This window comes from Kogia breviceps, chromosome 15 (genome assembly GCF_026419965.1).
Source record: "Kogia breviceps isolate mKogBre1 chromosome 15, mKogBre1 haplotype 1, whole genome shotgun sequence".
Taxonomy (NCBI): domain Eukaryota; kingdom Metazoa; phylum Chordata; class Mammalia; order Artiodactyla; family Physeteridae; genus Kogia; species Kogia breviceps.
In genome coordinates, this window is record NC_081324.1 from 39561363 (window position 1) to 39580345 (window position 18983).

At 40.2% G+C, this 18983-nt stretch overlaps 1 protein-coding gene across 7 annotated transcripts in view; it reads right to left on the reverse strand.

The window, feature by feature from the left end:
* The window catches only part of FHOD3 (formin homology 2 domain containing 3), a 507955-nt gene that overhangs the window by 105546 nt on the left and 383426 nt on the right, over window positions 1-18983 (reverse strand). For 4 of the 7 annotated variants that reach the window (XM_059041316.2, XM_067016012.1, XM_059041320.2 and 1 more), the window contains 2 exons: window positions 9994-10128; window positions 5652-5702 (listed from right to left, as the gene is read on the reverse strand). In XM_059041316.2, coding sequence (XP_058897299.1) covers window positions 5652-5702; window positions 9994-10128 — 186 coding nt within the window. The remainder of the gene's footprint in view (window positions 1-5651; window positions 5703-9993; window positions 10129-18983) is intronic. The other 3 variants (XM_067016011.1, XM_067016010.1, XM_067016009.1) reach the window with 1 other exon arrangement.

Genomic DNA, 18983 nt, shown 5'->3' on the forward strand with positions numbered 1-18983 from the left:
ACCAGCAAGCAAAACAGCAATAATGACCATCAAAAAGCCCCAGCAGTGACAGCTGAAAACCACACTCCCTCAGAGCTCGCAGCTGTGAAATGCGAGGGTGCCTTGGTGCAGCAGAGAGGAACAATGCCCCCAAATACCAAAAGGTTGTTGGACGAAGCCCTCTCTGGATTTCTGAACCTGCTTCAACGCTAACAGCAATGTGGCTGGAATTCACTTTGTTCTCTCGGTGTCGACCATGGAAAGTTTTTTATATTCTAAAATATTTCTGAGTAGGACTCAGACATCCAATAGCTTGGACCTGACGTCACATATAGTTTATTCATCAAAGTCAGTTTAAAAGAACAAAGATACATCTGTTTTGCATTTCAGGCAGGCAGAACCCAGTAACTGTTTATTAAGACCAGCTACCAATCGTCTTCCTCATAGTGTGCTTTATAGATCAGACCAAAATAACTTTGAAATATGTGCCTCTTCCAGATGTCTGCTAATTTTACCCACCATTATTTGTTCAGGAATAAATTTATGAACTCAGCTGTAGCAGGTTTCTGACTATCGTACCCACCATGAAACTTTGAAACAGCTTATTCCAGACCCTCCCTCACATCCATTCAGGTTCACTGCTTCAGTTTCTTCCAGCGGGCAAGCAAGCCCCCACCCCCAGACACTGCACACCACACTTTTACTTCAGCCTGATAAGAAAGGCAGAGTGCACAAGTAAAACCTTTCAAAAGAATGCATTTAAAAAGCACATGTTTCTTCGTCCATCCTTTGGAGGGCGTGGCCCCCCATGTCTGTAGTCATCACCCCTTCTCTCTGCCAGTCCCAAGGCAGTCAGTCTGCCCTTCAGGACAGGCTCGCACACGCGTCTCCCTCCGGGAGGCCTGCCTTGACCACCACAGCTGGAAGTGATCCTGGCCTTTGCCTCTGAACTCATGTCGGATATGTAGTCCATTCAACTCAGATGGCATTTTACATTTACTGCCTGGCATATGTAGTCATCTTTTCACGTGCGTAGGTCTGTTTTCAACAAGCAGATAATAGGATTTTTGAGACCAGGAAGATTACCATCCTTTGCTCTTTGCTTCGGCACTGTGCATTCGTTGGCCGACGGGAAGCAGGCGAAGTGTGCAGTGAGGGACCTGCCAAGCAGTAGCCTACCTGTACGTCTCCCTGCAGCCCAGGGCACCAGGGGGCAGAGCCAGCTGATTGCACTTTCGTGGGGAGTGAGTGTACTTTCATGGTGAATCTCTGATAAAAGACATGGGACGGATCTGCATTTACAAACGTCTGCGTCACCCTTACCGGGTGAAGCTAGACCCAGAAAGAAAGCTTTAGAAACTCTGGACTTTCCTTGCCAACAATGTCACCCCTCGAAAAGCGCAAGAGGGACCAAAAGGAAGATATTTCTGAACTTGATTCAGACCAGCAAGGAAAAACCACCTGGCTGTGGAAGTGACAGGAGACGTGGAAGAAAGTGGTCTTGAGGGCAAGAGTCAGAGCCCATATTTTAAAAGGTCTGGGGGCAAACGGAAGGCCAGGAATGCTGCGAGCCCAGGAGGAGTTCCTGAGCACAGGTGTCCCCACATGGAGTTCAAGCCGTCTGTGACAGGATGGGGGACAGGAAGGAACAAAGTGCAAACCAAGGGGCCTACAGATGTCCAGGAGATCGGAATCCTGGAGGAGGGAAACAGTGCCCTAACAAAATCAGAAGGGTCCAGGGAGAGAGGTAAGAAAGCCTCACACAAAAGGCTTCAGGCCAGGAGGACAACCCATCACTAACCTCCATTGAGCTGGCCCAGCCCTGGACCTGGCCTCTCCATTCCCCTCCCTGTGGGCAGCCAAGCTAGCAGGTATGTACTGGCAGCCAAAGGGTTCACCCTATTTTCTGGGGGACCCCAGAGGTGGCTCATCCAGGTTCTGGGTAGATATGACTTGAAGAGTACTCCTGTGTACCCCTCGGCTCACAGATGTCATCCTTGAGGATCCTTTAGACACGGGGAGAGTCAGGGGGTTAATCTGAATCATTCCGAGGATGTTTACATGGTAAACAAAAATGGCAGGGGAAGGGGCATGGGGCCTTATTAAATGGGTAGAAATTTTCAGTTCTACAGATAAAGAGTTCTGGAGGCTGGTTGCACAAATACGTGAATGTATTTAACACTACTGAATTATTCACTTAAAAATGGTTAAAACAACAAATTTTATGTTATGTGTATTTTCCCACAATTAAAAACTTTTAAGGGCTTCCCTGGTGGCGCAGTGGTTGAGAATCCGCCTGCCGATGCAGGAGACACGGGTTCGTGCCCTGGTCCGGGAAGATCCCACATGCCGCGGAGCAACTAAGCCCGTGAGCCATGGCCGCTGAGCCTGTGCGTCCGGAGCCTGTGCTCCGCAACGGGAGAGGCCACAACAGTGAGAGGCCCGCATACCGAAAAAAAAAAAAAAAAAAAAAAACTTTTAAAAATGGCAGGGGTGGGGAGACTCAGGTGTCAAGAGCCACTAAATCTTTCAGTGTTCCCCGAGATGGGCCAGAATGGGGAGGGTAAATGGGCATGCACGGGGAAAGCCAGGCTACCTGGCATGGAGAGCTATCTCCCACAGAACCTGGGGAGGAAGCTGGACCTATATCCCAACCTTCCCTTAGACAGTGACTCTAAGTGGTACTTGATCTAGGAGCTCGCCAGCCCATCTGATGACTGTCACATCTCTGGCTGCCTAGCATCACCACCCCCAACCCACAGACTCTGATGTAGCCTCCCAGGTACAAAGCACTGGATTTTCTATCCACAGACCAGAGCCCCCCAAAAAGACTTTTTCACCTTTGCTACCCTTGTTGAAACAGTCTCGTTGTCCTGCCTCTGTCCATGTCTTTGTCTTTTTGTTATTTATTAAATATTCTGTTGTGTGCCTGTCATGTTCGAAAAACTGCAGTAGGCACTAGAGATTTAATAATACACAAGAAAAACCCCACCTTCTTGGCACTCAGGGGGAGGTACAGAAACAAACTTTGGCATGAGCTCAATACCCACCAGGGTTGCAGGTGGCAGGGCCAGTACTGCCGTCAAGGGAACATATGATCATCTCTTTTCGCAGGGTCCAATAGAAACCCTGCTTGACTTGCAACTACACCGACTTACTAACGACTCTTCCTGCCACCCAACTACTCGGAAATTCTACCTTACATTAAATCAAAACCTGGCTCCCTCTAAGTTCTACTCTGTCCACAGACCGTGCTCAGAACCCTCTCTTATTGCTTCATGATCACTTTCATGCGTAATTTCCCAAATCCTTGTCCAGTCCCAACTTCCCCCTTGCACTCTGTCCTCAGAACCTGTTTCCAATAAGGTACCTCCTCCCTCCAAGTCCCACTGTCTCCCTCAGACTACTCTCCACCCTGACCCCCACCCCACTCCAAACAGTTCCCAGACTACATCTCATTCCTTACCACTCCTAAAAAAGGATTATTCATGAATGTCAAGTCAATCAATATCAGAGAGATCCTCTCTTATAATACTTTAAAAAATTAGAAATAGACCTAACAGAAACTTACTCTGGGTCTGCACCGTTATCAATAAAAAAAACACTTTGCCTGAAATTATGGAATGAGATGACATGAAATGAAATTTTAAAATTAAAAATTAAATCCATTACCCCTCAAAATAGCAAAATGACATTTATCTCGTTACACTCGATGATACGAACCTCAAAAACCCTCTGCTGTGCCTCTTGCTGTCTTTTTGAGTCTTTGCATTAGGGGTAAGAGTCATGGGACCAAACAAACATGAAGAGTTAGAGTCCTCTTCCATGTCTCTTTCCACCTCTGATCTCCATTAGTTTTCCCATCCATTTCCAAATTCCATTATACTTGGAAATCTTTTCTTTTCCTGGCTTAACAGGAACTCCCAACTGCTTTCCAACAAAGGATGAAAGTATATCTCCCTCACTTCCATCTTTACCAGGTAATTCAAGCAGCCAACTAACCAGGAAAAGTGGCTGGTCCAAATAAAAGGAAAATGCTTGGCTGCTTCCCCAAACCTCTGGGGGAAGGAGGTTTGGAGAAGGAAGGAATCCCCCGTGGAGCCATGGAGAGCTCACTCCTGCACCAGCTAAGAACGCCCAGGCAGATGGGTGGTGTGGGGCTGAGGACGGAGAGCAGAACAAGAAGGGAGAGAAGAGGAGTGGAAAACTCCTCTGCATGAATTTTCCAGGTATAAGTGATGCTCTACTTTGGGGAAAAGAGCAGTAAATAATACTCAGAAAGAGGTAGTAGCCCTAAGTGATTTGGGAAAAATTCGAGGTCAGTCTGAATCAACTCAGACCTTGACACAGCGCCTAGTCATCTCTCCAGGAGCTTTGAGGACTTGCCTGTGCAGACATTACATGACAGTCAAGATGTCCAAAAGTTCAAAAAAGTGCAGAATCTGGTGGGGAATCTAAAAAATAAAATTTGATTTCTTAAACCTGGGTATACGTCATGTCCCCCAATGTTAAAAACAGGTACTAATTCGACAAAAAGAAGTCTCTTTGTTTCTTTGCCAGCATCTTTCGCTCTAAACTTGCTGGCCACAACTAATTACCAGGATGGCAATAATCTAACAGAATGCCGGAATTAAAGCAACACCATGGTTTTGTTTATGAGGCTGACGTAAGCATCTAATTTTTAAATTGAACACAGGCAGTATCCACTCTTCCCTGCCTCAGACTGTCCTGATCTATTTAGCTGATGGTGTCTAAAAAATATTAGCGCAATTCCACTTTTTATTGGCATAATTCAGAGACTGTTAGGTTCCTGACTGGCTCTGGCATGAACTCAGCCTTTCAGCTCCATGCAGTAACCCCATCTGGTGGTGGAGGGAATAACTGCAGGCTGTACAATGCTAGGGGGTAAACTTGCCTTTTGCTGGTCTACTTCCAAAAACAATTTCCTGTGCTCATCTAAGTTTACCAGACACTGAATTCATTAACTTGGCATGGTTTAATGGGATTCAAAGTATGTTGCTATTGAAATTAACATTGAAATGGTTTACAGCTTAAATATTTTAAAGCTGTTGGTTCCTTTGCTCATTTATTCGATACATCCTTCTTAAGTGCCTGCTATGTGCAAGCCCTGTGGCAGGCACTGGGACACCAAGGAAAATCAGGTATGGTTCCTGCCATCCAGGAACTGAGTACAGTTCAGTAGGAAGACAGGCAAATGATCAGGCACCTCCATGGAGAGTCTCAGGAGGGTGTGGCACCCCAGCCAGTACATGGCATAGTGTGTGTGCTCAAATATTTGTTGAAGAAATGCTGAACAAGTGACTTGGAAACACACAGGAGGGACACCTAACCCAGGCTCAGCAGTGGTGGTGCAAAGCATTTAAAGTGTATGCCATATGCCAATATGCCAAACTAATATGCTTATTTGGTGAACAGTTTTGGAGGAACAGACACATATCTCACACCATGGTGGCACTAAATAATAAATCTTTACTTCCTTGGAAAATTGAGATAACCAGGACACTCTATTCTGCAAAATGCCAGGTACCCAAGGTCTTAGGTGTCTTAGGTGAAGCTATTATATTTTAATTAACACAGTCTCCTCTGCATGCTTGGTTGAGTGCAAAGTCACGTGCCATTTGGTTACAATGGGAAAGAAGAGATATACAAACCTTTCTTCTCTTGCTTGTCTTTGCTCTTCTCTTTTGTCTAAATATTCTCGGCTAATGGAAATATGCAGAAGAAACGAAATGGGGAAGGAAAAGAACAGAATTAGATGCTCATAAAATTGCCAAGAAATTATTAACAGAGTATATAACGAAAGCCCACTATCGTATCAGAAATGGAAAGTGGTTGTCACTGAATTTTTAAAAAATAAAGGCTATACTTTAAAAGTACTAAATATAATGAGTTTTCTATAAAATCACAGGGATGAAAACATGGGATTACTGGATTCATTCAGAGACTTTGTTAATTACTCTTCAGAAAGAAGACTAAGTATATGAGGGGAGGGGAGATGAAAACATTTTTAAAAGTTAAAACAATTCATAAATAAAATATGGCAATGACAAGCAAGCAATAGCTTTCAGAAGTGATTAAAACACAATCAAGCTCTGGTAACTCCCCAACATTCATCTCAAGAATTAAATCTGAGTGGGCCCAAGTGTCTTGGCCATTTTGTGTTGCACTCTACAGTTTGCACATTCCTTCCAGGGCCCAGGATTCTTTCTCCGCATCCCTCACATTCTTGGTTTCTAAGCAGGGATCACTGGAAGCTCTTGCTTTGTGCATTCTCTCTTGTCTTTATCCACAAGATGTCCAAATTTGTCTAATTTTAATGTTTGTTTTTCTGTTCCTACTGGAGAGGTTCCAACTTGAATCTAAGTTTAAGACTGTGTGGTCAGTCACTACTCAGTTAACCATTTGTTTTCCTGGAGAATTCTGACATCACAGTTTTCTACCTCATAAGGTAGCTTAAGTACTCCACCCCTCTGTGCACTGATAACTGGATATAAAGGGGTAGTAAGTCAGAGCAACTAAAGCAGGTTAGGAGGGGGAGAAAAAGCAACAAAGACACAAATTTGTTATCATTTATAAACATCCATTCTCATCACTCACCACACTAGAAATAATATTTCCTGTAACCGAGGAAACTTAAGATCATACTCGACAAAAATAACAACAGATAAGCATGCTTTGCAAAAAAAAAAAGCACAAGGATCATGATTAACTTAAATCAATGAAGTGGCTAATAAAGGATCAGCCATTTGGGTAATCCCAGGGACTACTCTATAAAGTTTTTCCTATTTCCTTCTTTGAATTTCTTTTCATTCACATCCTCAGATTTTCAGAATGGAACTGAAGTCATCATAATTAATAGTTCTCTGCAGTCTTTACCGATGATCAGCGTTCCTTTCTGGACAAGGATTATTTTGCCAGGGTCTCTCTATGCTCTTAAATGATGAGTGAGATCCTTTTATGACCAAGAGGAAATAGTGAATAGCTATGAACGTGATCTCTGAAGACAGGTTGCCTGGGTCTAATTCTCACTCTGCCAACATGTGTGCTGAATATATATTACAACGCACTCTTGTCCTATTCTTCTGGGACTTCAAAGATATAAATACTAGATGTATTGTTTCACAGGTCCATGAGGTACTGTTCATTTTTTTCAATATTTTGTTTTGTCTTTCAGATTGGAGAATTTCTGTTGTTTCAACACCAAATTCACTGACTCTTTCTTCTCTCATTTCTATTCTGCTGCTGAAACCATTCAATGAATTTTTTTTATTTTGGTTATTGCATTTTTCAGTTCTACAAGTATTTCCATTTGGTTCTTATTTATATCTTCTATTTCTCTGCAGAGACTTTTCATTTGTTTCCAGAGTATTTGTCTTTATATCTTAGAACATGTTTATAATAGCTGCTTTAAAGTCTTTGTCTGATAATGACAACATCTATGTCCATTTGTGGTTAGCATATTTTGATTCTCTTTTCCTTTAAGATTTTTCCTGCTTTTCTACAACAAGTTGTTTTGGATTGCATTCTGTACATTTTAAGTATTTTATAATGAGACTCTGGGTCTTATTTAAATTCTATGAAGAATCTTGATTGTTTTCTTTTAGCAGGCAATCAACTAAGTCAAGCTCAGCTGGCAAGTTCTGACTGCCTTCTGATATTGGTTCCAATATTAGCTCAGTTTTCAAATATTCTTAGTGCTATTCATATCAGTCCCTTATATGCACCACCCAGTGGCCAGTCTGGGAACTGAGTGTGTTCCACTCTGTACTTAGTTCTCAAAGCCTGTGGTATGCTGTTTAGGTCCTGAGCCACATGTGCATAAAACTAGAGATGATCTCAGGATTGCTCTCTTGATCTCTCTACTCTTTGTGACTTTCCCATCATTTTCTGGACTCCCTGGGTCTGCCTTCCTGGTCCTCTAGCCAGAAAGCTTGGGCTTTATTTTCCCTGCACTGCTGTAGACTTTCAGTAATTCTATCTGCATATAGGGCAATGCAGCAGGAGGACAAAAAGAGGAAAAAAGGTGCTCTTGCAGTCATGCTCTTCTGATCACAGAAAGGGTTCCCTTCCTCAAGAGTTTTAGGCGCCTGCCTGGACACTGCTGCCATCACTGTGCTTCTGTAACAATATTGCTTGGAGGCTGGGGTAGGAGAGAAGAAAAAAATAAGAAAAAACAGGAAACTTCTCAACTCTCTGACCCTTAGGAATTCCTTTTACAGCTCCCCAGTCCAGAAAAAGAGACCTTTTAGAGCTCTTTCAATTCACACTTGGTATGTGATTCTGAGTTTTGGAGTGCTGTTGAGTACATGCCATGTGATATTGGAGGGAAAAAATGGTAAACTCTCACTGGTTTGCTGGAGCTTTGAATGCTAGTCTCCATCCCCAATTCACCTGCTCCCTTTTACAGTTCAGAGTTTTCAGAGCTCCATGCTTTAAATCTGTCCATGATTTATGGTTGCACTGAGTGATGTGGTAGAAGAGACAGGAGGGAGTGTGCTGATTCCATCTTTCCCAGAACTGGTACCCTGTTTTAAGAGGTTTTCAATCAAAATCGTTACATGCGTAAGCTAATCTCTGAATTTTCCATGTGTTTCAGTCAGATTCTCTGCTGCTATTTGGTGTTGAAATATGTGAATCACTCAGAAGGCACTGAATCAGGAAGCATTTAACCTGTTCCAGTGGTTTTACAAATTGGTCTTTCCAAAAGTGACAACTTCCAGAGCTACCTCATGAGAAATGGTGCATACAGGTCCGGTCTTTCCATATATCATTTCGTAGAAATCTGACAGCTCAAGGTATACCACACAGTTATGGTATGAGAATGATGTTGATTTACTTCATGCAGCCCATTAGCCCCATCTTACAAAAGTCAGGATTAGTGTTTCACCCACAGACTTGGGATACTTCTTTTCATATAGTAGTGAGTTACAGTCAAGGCAAGTTCACAACTCTGCTCATGTTTTGGTCATTTCAACAATTATACATACTCTTCCTGGCTGCTGGAAAAAAACATTATTGAACTTGTAAATCCTCATTGACAATGTTTTACATTCTTTGTAGATTTCACTGGGAGTAATCAATCGGAATACTTTTCCCAAAAAAGTGAACTGAGGAAAAAGGAAGTGGAGATGGGAGAGAAATAAAAAAAAGAAAGAGTGTGGAAGCTACGGAGAGGTGAATGGGAAGATGAAGGAGATGGGGAAGGCAAGAGGGAAGTAGGGGAAAGATAAAGGGGACAAAAGAATAGTAGAAGGAATGAAAGTGTCTGGCATTCTATAAAGCACTGCCCAGCTTGAACTAAGGCGAAGGGAGTGTTAGGAGGTTGACCGGGAGGATGAGGGCAACGGGGACAGCAGATTTGGCTTAAGGAGAAAAGGAGTGATGCTGGACTCAGCGGGGCAGACAGGCCAGACATGCAAGCTGGAGTGGGCCACACCAAACAACACATCCTTGGAACTGGACAGAGACCAAAGAGATCAGGGGGACAATGGGCTGGGAGTAATCAGCACAATGTCTCTTTCTCTCCCATAGAAGGAAAAATTTTTGCTTAAAAAATATGAAATATTGCTATAGGGAGTAAGAAACAAACCAGAAAGTGGGAAAAGCATCTTCTTTCAGGCGTCCAATAGAATATGAATAAAACATGAGTAGCTTCGGGGGAAATGGCTAATTAAGACGATTAGGTTCTCTGCCTTCAGGAAGGCCTGGATAAAACCATTTTAGATGATGAAGGACCCAAGAACACACAAGTCCTTAATTGTATTTGGCTGGCTGGCTGTGCTTCCTGCCATAGGTTAAAGGAAGACAGGCCATAACAAACCAGATGGAGCCTGTTTCAGGCATAGTCTTGCTCTTCCCTGAAAACAGAGACAGCATCGGAAGCAAGCATATTAATTCCTAACCCTTTAACACCAGTATTAACCATACGCAATGGTGAAGGCATGTGATTTAATTTTCAGTTCATTCTTTAAAAAATCTTAAAATCCGTCTTACCTGAATTTGTTTCTTTCCTCTCGTTCTATTCTCTGCAACCTTTCTTCTCTCTCCTGTCGCCGCCTCTCTCTCTCTGCCGCCAAGGACTCTTGGTGCTGCCTAAAGGATGACGTGAGAAGACCACTCAGTGATGACCTAAAGATACAATGAGTTAATGTTTGATTGGCTTGTCCAGTGATTAAAAATACTAATGCAGGAATCAGTCCGTCCTTGGTTAGAACTGAGGGTCTGCTAGTACCTAGGTAATACATGGGGAAAATTACTGAGTGTCTCGGGTCTTCTGTTTCAAGATCTTCATCTGTAAATGGAGGTAAATAACCTGCTTCATGTTCTCAGAGGACAGAAAAGCGATAATGCATACAAAATACCAAGCAACATGCTTGGCATACAAGCAGTCATCAATAATGAGTGCTATTATTATCGACAAGTATTCCAGGAATATACTTAAAATATATATACATATTCTCTCTCTCTACACACACACACACATTTTAAAACTGGTCTATGATACGACTTTGATGAGCTGGAATCAACATTCTATCTAAAACTATTTTCTATTTCACATGTACTAAAAATATTTTGCCATACACCAGTTTCTCAATATACCTCCCCAAATAGTTAAAACAAGATGTTGGGATGACAGATAAGGAGAAAAAGACAGCAATGGTCTGAAATCTGAATGCAATTAAGGAAATTTCATTCCATGTCAAGAAGCATCCACGAACATGCAGCTTATTCAGAGGACAGCACTTGACTCTGGTAATACCACACAAACAATCTGGACTGTTCACTGAAGATGCTGTGATGGGAAGGTCAGCTGTGTGACGGCCTCAGTGAAGAATCACAGGAAATGTTAAGTCAGGAGAATGGGTAGGAGAAGGCAAAATTAGATAACTACATGGAAAATAAAGAAAAGGGTTAGCTAGGAAGAAGAGTCTGTTGGACCCCCGGGGAATAATAAACATAATCTGTTACAGACAATTGGCTCTTCATTTATTGAGGGGGGAAAAAAAAAAACTTCTAAACTAAGACACAAATATTGCTAATATATAGCTTGGGTAATAGCCTACTTGAATTTGATGAAAATATACCTGCCTGGTGGGGAACACAAGGTTGCCGCAGGAGGAAGATGTGACTCTTGCATTACACACATTCTGCCGTAAGTCACACATCTGCTCTCCCTAGAAAAGGTGAGTCACCTCTGGATATCAGTCAGAGGTGGGAGGAGAAGTAGAGGGAAGAAACCACCATCCTCAGTAGCTACAGGGAGGGAGTAACCAAATCCTATGTAAGCAGCTTTTGGCAGGAAAGAGTTCTCTGCAGGAGAGAGCTCCTTTTGTCTTGTCACTTTAGCAAAGCTATATTGTAACTAACCTTAAACCAGGCGCCCTCATGCCCTACTCATCTCTGGCCCAAGCATACTGTTTTAAACCTTTTGATCACACAATACCTTGCTTAACCTGTTGGTTCTTTCCTTAGATCAAAGAAGTAAAAATGAAGAATAATTAATTAACAGATGACTAAATCTTTTCCCCAGCTTCCCTGTCAGTAATCCTACGAACAAACTGTGAGAAGATAGCATCTAAAGAAAGATTACAAGGAGTTGACAAGCCTTCATGCAATGGGAGATGGCAATGAAGCTGACCCCCTATCTCAATGATTAATTGAGATTAATCCCCCTTTTTCCCTTTAAAAGTGTTCATGGCTGAGCAAAATCTTCGGAGTTGGTTTTGGGACACGAGTCCACCTTCTCCCCAGGATGCCAGTTTTCTGATAAAAGCAATCTTTCTGTTTCTACCAGCACTTGAATCTTTTCTTTTTAATTTTAATTTTACTTTTTAAAATTAATTTTTATTGGAGTATAGTTGCTTTACAATGCTGTTAGTTTCTGCTGTACAGCAAAGTGAATCAGCTATACGTATACATATATCCCCTCTTTTTTGGATTTCCTTCCCATTTAGGTCACCACAGAGCAATGAGTAGAGTTCCCTGTGCTACACAGCAGGTTCTCACTAATCATCTATTTTATACATAGTAATGTACATATGTCAATCCCAATCTCCCAATTCAACCCACCTCCCCCTTTCCTCTCCCCCCACTCGGTATCCATACATTTGTTCTCTACATTTGTGTCTCTGTTTCTGCTTTACAAATAAGTTCATCTGTATCATTTTTCTAGATTCTACATATAAGTGATATTATATGATATTTGTTTTTCTCTTTCTGACTTACTTCACTCTATATGACAGGCTCCAGGTCCATCCACATTTCTGCAAATTGCACAATTTTGTTCCTTTTTATGGCTGAGTACTACTGCATTGTATATATGTACCACATCTTCTTTATCCACTCTTCTATTGATGGACATTTAGGTTGTTTCCATGTCCTGGCTATTGTAAATAGTGCTGCAATGAATATTGGGGTACATGTATCTTTTTGAATTATGGTTTTCTCCAGGTATATGCCCAGGAGTGGGATTGTTGGATCACATGGTAGTTCTATTTTTAGGTTTTTAAGGAACCTCCATACTGTTCTCCATAGTGACTGTATCAATTTACATTCCTACCAACAGTGCAAGAGGGTTCCCTTTTCTCTACATCCTCTCCAGCATTTATTGTTTATAGATTTTTTGATGATGGCCATTCTGACTGGTGTGAGGTGATACCTCATTGTAGTTGTGATTTGCATTTCTCTAATGATTAGTGATGTTGAGCATCCTTTCATGTGTTTGTTTACCATCTGTATCTCTTCTTTGGAGAAATGTCTATTTAGGTCTTCCACCCATCTTTTTGATTGGGTTGTTTGTTTTTTTGATATTGAGCTGCATGAGCTGTTTGTATATTTTGGAAATTAATCCCTTGTCAGTTGCTTCATTTGCAAATATTTTCTCCCATTCTGAGGGTTGTCTTTTCATCTTGTTTATGGTTTCCTTTGCTAAAGCACTTGAATATTGAGTATTGACTTTTGAGCAGAGAGCAGCCAGATGGAAGTTCAGTAACACCTATATTCTGGGCTCACTAGGCAGCTACTATAGCACCTTGGACCCGTAGGCATAGATAGAATTTTATTTATCTTTCATATAAACAAAGTCCAGACTAGCTTGTGTAACTTCTATCTTATTTAAGATACTGTTACCTATTTATTTTTCTGTTATGTATAGCCAAATCTAATCCACAATCAGAGTGGAGGGGTTTCCTATGCCACTCACACAGTGATTGAGAGAAATTGTTATGAATGTAACAGACTTGTTTAACTTGATTAATAAGTTTAACCTAGCAGATGACCATATATGACCTGGTGCCCCAAATTAAAGAAAATGCAATCTTCTCAAATACACAGGAACTATTCAAAAACTGATGGTCAATCCTGTGACAAAGTTCAAGCTCGTGAACGAACACCAAGAGTTGGTTTTCATGTGGGCTACCTTCCTAACCACAATGCAATTGAGTTAAAAATAAATAACAAGAAGATACATCTGAAAACTCCATATAATTAGAAAAATTTAAAACCTTTCTAATTAACTCAGGTCAAAGAAGAAAATTAGAAGACATTCAAAGAGTATTATAATGAAAAGACTATATATCAAAATTTTTAGGATGCTTCTAAAGCATGAGTGGTCAACTCAACAATTTGAAAAGCAAGAATGTAATAAATTCATTATTCTTAGGAATAGAAGAGAGCTTTCTAAACCTGACAATGGGTATTCAGTAAAAAGAAAATTTTTAACTATGGTAAGCATCATTCTTAATGCTGAAACATTAAGAGCAGTTTAACATTAGAAGTGATACAAGGATACCCCCAGAAGTGCTTGTATTTGACGTTATTTTTAGTTGGTACACTAAGATAAGTAAAACAAATAAAAGCATAAGGAAGGGAAAGAAATACAATGTCATTATTTGCAGATAATATCATCTTTCTAGAGAATCCAAAAAAACCCCTACAAGTTATTAGAATTAATAAGTGTCTAGCAAGGTTTCTCAATATAAAATGTACAAACAGAGATTGTATTTTCATATATCAGCAACAATTTACCAAGTTAACCACAAGGTAACTATGAATTACTTAATTATATGAAAGACATTTATAAAACTTTATTAAAAGACCCAAATAAATGATAACTATATCACATTCACATAAAGATTCAATACAGTTGAGATGCCAATGCCAATTCTTTTTCAATCTATACAATTCCAAATCAATTTTATTCAACATTCCAAAAGGATTTTCCATGGAACATTACAAGGTGGCTCTAAAATTTTTATGGAGGAACTGAGATCCAGGAATAACCAAGAGAATTTTGAATAAGAACAAAGTGGATCACTGGCCTCACTGTATATCAAGCCCTTTCTAAAACCACAATGATCAAATGTGAATGTGGTCTTGGTGCAAGAACAGAAACATGGAATGACAGGCTCATACACATACGGAATCTTGATTCATGATAGATGTGTCATTACTTATCAGCAGGAAGGAAATGAACTATTTAACAAATGGTGCTGAGACAACTATTAGCTATGTAAGACAAATTACAGTTAGCCCTTCCTCATACCAGACATAAAAATAAATTCTAGGAAGTTTAAGTGAAAATGTAAAAAAGCAAAACTTTACAACTTCTAGATATTAGGATAGGAAAGAATTTTTTTAGACAAGAAACCCAAAAGGGCAATCAAAAAGGGAAAATTTAATACATATGCATATGTTAAAATTTAAAATTTTTATACACTGAAAGACTAAGGATAAAGAAAAGCCACAGCCTGGGAGAAGCTACCTATAACACATATAAACCACAAAGTATTAGTAAACTCAATACAAAGAGAACGCCTCTAAATCACTATGAAAAAGACAAACTACCCAGTGGAAAAATGGGCAATGGAAAAATGAGCAAAAGATAATGGGCATTTCACTGAAGAAGAAAATTAAATCGCCAATAAATATATGAATGCTACTCATCTTCACTAGAAATCAGGGAAAGGAAATGTAAGCTGAACCCATAGTGAGATATTGTTTCACACCTCTCAGGTTGAAGACCAACAAAATTTAGTGCCTGATGACACTAAGCATTGCCACAGAACAAGACAACAAGAACTCCTATATATTGCTTCTGGGAGTCTAAGTTGATAAAAATCATTTTGGATAAACTTAATACATTTGAAGATGTGCATATCCTGCAACCCAGCAATATATAGGTTTATACTAGAGAGTAACCTTTGCATGTGTAAAGATGAAAGACATGTACAAGAATACAATATATTACACCGTTTTGTACTGCTAATGGCTAATAATTAGAAACAGCATAAATATCTACAAATGGAATACTCTATACTTGAGAAAATGAATGAAATAGAGTGATACGGACTAACCTGGATGATTCTCAAAAGCACAATATATTGATAGTGACAAGTAGTTTGAAGAACATGAACAGCATGCTCTCATTTTTATGAAGTTTAAATACATGCAGAGCAAAACCACACACTATTTAGGGATACATGATATTTAGAAAAATATAAAAACATATATGGAAATGGTAAACACCAAATTCAGGGTAGTGGTCATCTCCAGGGAAGAAGAAAAGAGATGAAGTCTTCAATTTTATATATAATGTTCTTTATTGCTCTATAATTTCTGTAATTATCTACAATTTTCTGTAAGCCTGGAATACATTTTTAAAATTCATTCCACTTCTCTTTAATAATCAAAAGTCCTTGGGTAGATAAATAGCTTATAGTTAATATAAAATATCTTTGAAGCCCCAAGGTAGCTGAACATTAAAAGTTATGTCCAACTACAAAATTTAAAAGCAAAAAATAAGGTACCCTACATAGGACAATTATTTTAGGCGAATCTGATTCTAGCTCAGCTCCCGGCCTGCCCTGTGTAGTGGTCTTCGTAAGGATCAGCAGCTTCATCTCTTGCATTCTCTTTTCAGAGGGAGGAGAGAGAAGCTCTTGGGTGAGGAGCAAAATAAGGACCTTGCCATTTCCCCTTAGGCTTCTGACTTTAATTTGTTCTTCTAAATATATCAGCTTGTTTCAAGAAAACTTCATGCATGGTAACTTAATAATGGGTCATTAGTGGCTATACTAATGAGGTCACAGTGAAGCTTCTCTATATCATTCATTAACATCATTTCCTTGTTTCAAATGAGAATATTGGAGCTTGTTTAAAATTAGAATAGTATTAGAACTTGAGAAAGTAAAAAGTGTTCAATGTTGTCTAGTGGATGCCGTCATTCCTTCCTGGGTGCCTCTAAGGAATGGGAATGCAGATGATCCACTGTCCACTAAGATGCTGCAAAGGCAGACCCCGTGTTGGCTCTGAGGCCAGTGTATACCAGTGAACACACAGGCAGGCAGCGTTAACAACACGTGGAGGCTCTTTCCTTTCAGAACTGAGATGTGAGTTGCTAATGCAAAGCAATGAAGACTGGTTCCTCTTTTCCTAAAATGCAGCAAATACCTTCTACAATTCAAGATCCATTCTCTTGGGTGCCCTAACACAGATTCCTGTAGCAGAAAAGGGCAATTAAAGGGTCTCATGAACATATAAGCTACTTTGGTCATACTGGGAACAAAGAATTATATATATAATATTAATAAATTAAATTTCCCTAGATCTCCCTCTACCTAGATAAGCCAAACATGTAAGAGTATAAACCCTGGCCCTATAAATCCTGTTTCTGGAAATAAGCTTACCTATAATACCAATGCTGGAATGCATTCAAACCATACAAAGGGAATATCCAAAATCATTGCTAAAAAAAAAAAAAAAAAATACCCAAACACCAAAATTCAAGCTAGTATGGTGAATTTTTCTCTTTATAAAGGCATCTTTAACAGATTTTTATCTTTCATATTCAATCTTTCAGGAAAATGCCTGTAGTGATTGGAAGTTGCTGCACTGTTTAATCTTGGCCAGTCTGGGGACAAGCTAGGTTGTAAAGGAATAAGCACAAGGATTTGAATTGGGAAAACCTGAGTATGGCCAGTCATTTTACCTCTCTGAGCCTTACTTCACATGCTTGTAAAATGGAGATAATAATACTCCCAACTCATGAAGTACTATTAGGTTTACATGAGAGTGTACCCATGAGTTTGCTTAGAACAGCGTCTGGGCCACAGTAGACACTGAACAGACATCACTTTATGTTGGGAGTCTAAACTCTACAGATGCAGGGTTGTTCCAGCCTGAGGTTCCCAGCCTCAAGGGCCAGAGTGGGCTATGGGTTTGATCTGAACCTTCCCATCATGGCTACAAGCTGGGTCCATCATCAGGACTGTGTGCCACCAGGAATGCACCTGGAAAGTTGAAGTCATCTAAGTTACACCCAAGGAAGCTGCAACCAAATGAAGCCACATAAGAATGCAGGTGGCCAGAGGCCAGAGAGATTTTGCAAGGGAGTAGATGATATACTCTGAGTGAGAGGAATTGCAGTATTTAATCTTGGCCATAAAAGTCTCCAGGAACTGCCCCAGAAATCCCATCTGGTTCAAGCCTCCCTTGCTGGGACGTCTGGAACAGGAACTCGATTGCACTGAAATATGGTTGATAATAATAGTTAACATTTATGGAGACAATACAGTGTGCCAATTATTTTACACAAAATGGCTCTTTTAATCCCTACAACTTCTTGTACTAAGTTCTATTATTATCTCCTTTATAGATGAGGAAATCAAGGCACAGCGAAGTTAAATTTAGGATGTAGCAGAGCTGAGCTTTTAAACAGGCCTATCAGGCCAGAGCCCCCATATTGACCTATACTCCTTCCATCCCCACACCACGGGTACTTAGTAAAGAACCATTCCTGCAGTACTTGCCACAGTACATGTCTCAGCTTAAATATTTATTTTTTTTCATTTCTTTCCTAAAAATGACCACTACCCTAAATTTGGCCTTCCTCATTTCCATATATGTTATCATATTTCCTCTTGCAGTCTAAGTTTCTGGGCCAGATCCTATTTTCTCATTCATCTCTGCATCCTGGCACTTAGAAGAGCTGCATGACTAGTCACCTGATGAATCAATTAGATACTGAATAATGAGGATGTATCAAGTCAGAGTAATCTGTATATGTTAGTCTATATGTGTCTACATCCCCAGCCCATTCTCTAAGGGAAGACACGTGATGAAGACCTGCTGAGATAATGTTTTTTGCATAGGACCCTGTGCCGCTGCCAACAGCTAAGTGAATACAGAGTGGGTTCCTGCCCCAAAGGTAGCTCATTCAAAGGCAAGATGTCTAGCAGTGTGTGAGGCTTCTGGTGTAGAAGGCCAAGCTAATCATAGTCGTGCATCCAGGACTTTGAACTGGAAAGTGGTGAGAGAATATGTAGTTGGGAGAAGCAGAAGCCAAAGGGTCAGGGGGCATCAATTAAAGCTGTAAGAAGTAAACTACTGGACTAAATATAGCTCTGGTCCTGCCTAAAGCTAAAAACATGAGGCCTGCAGGATCAAACTTTTATTTTATTTTTAATTTTTTTTTGGCCACACTGTATGGCATGTGGGATCCTAGTTCCCCGATGAGGGATTGAACCCGCACCCCCTGCATTGTAAGCATGGATTCTTAACCACTGGACCACCAGGGAATTCCAAGGATCAAACTTTCTGAATGAATCACATTGTAGAACAATGCTCAAGAATGTTTATAGGAATCCAAAAAAAAAGATAATTTACAAGGTGTGGCATCCATTAAGAAATAACCAGGCAGGCAAACAAGGAAGAAAATACAACCCATAAAGAAGAAATAAAATCTATAAATTGAAAACAATCCAGGAATGACATAGATGATAGAACTAGGTGACTAGAACATTAAAAGTTATTATGACTATAGTCCATAGATTCAAGAAGTTAAAGAAACTATGAACATGTTAAGACATGAAAGGTATAAAAAAGAGCCCAGTTCAGATGATCTGAATAGACATTTTTCCAAAGAAGGCATAAAGATGGCCAAGAGGGACATGAAAAGATGCTCAATGTTACTAATCATCAGTGAG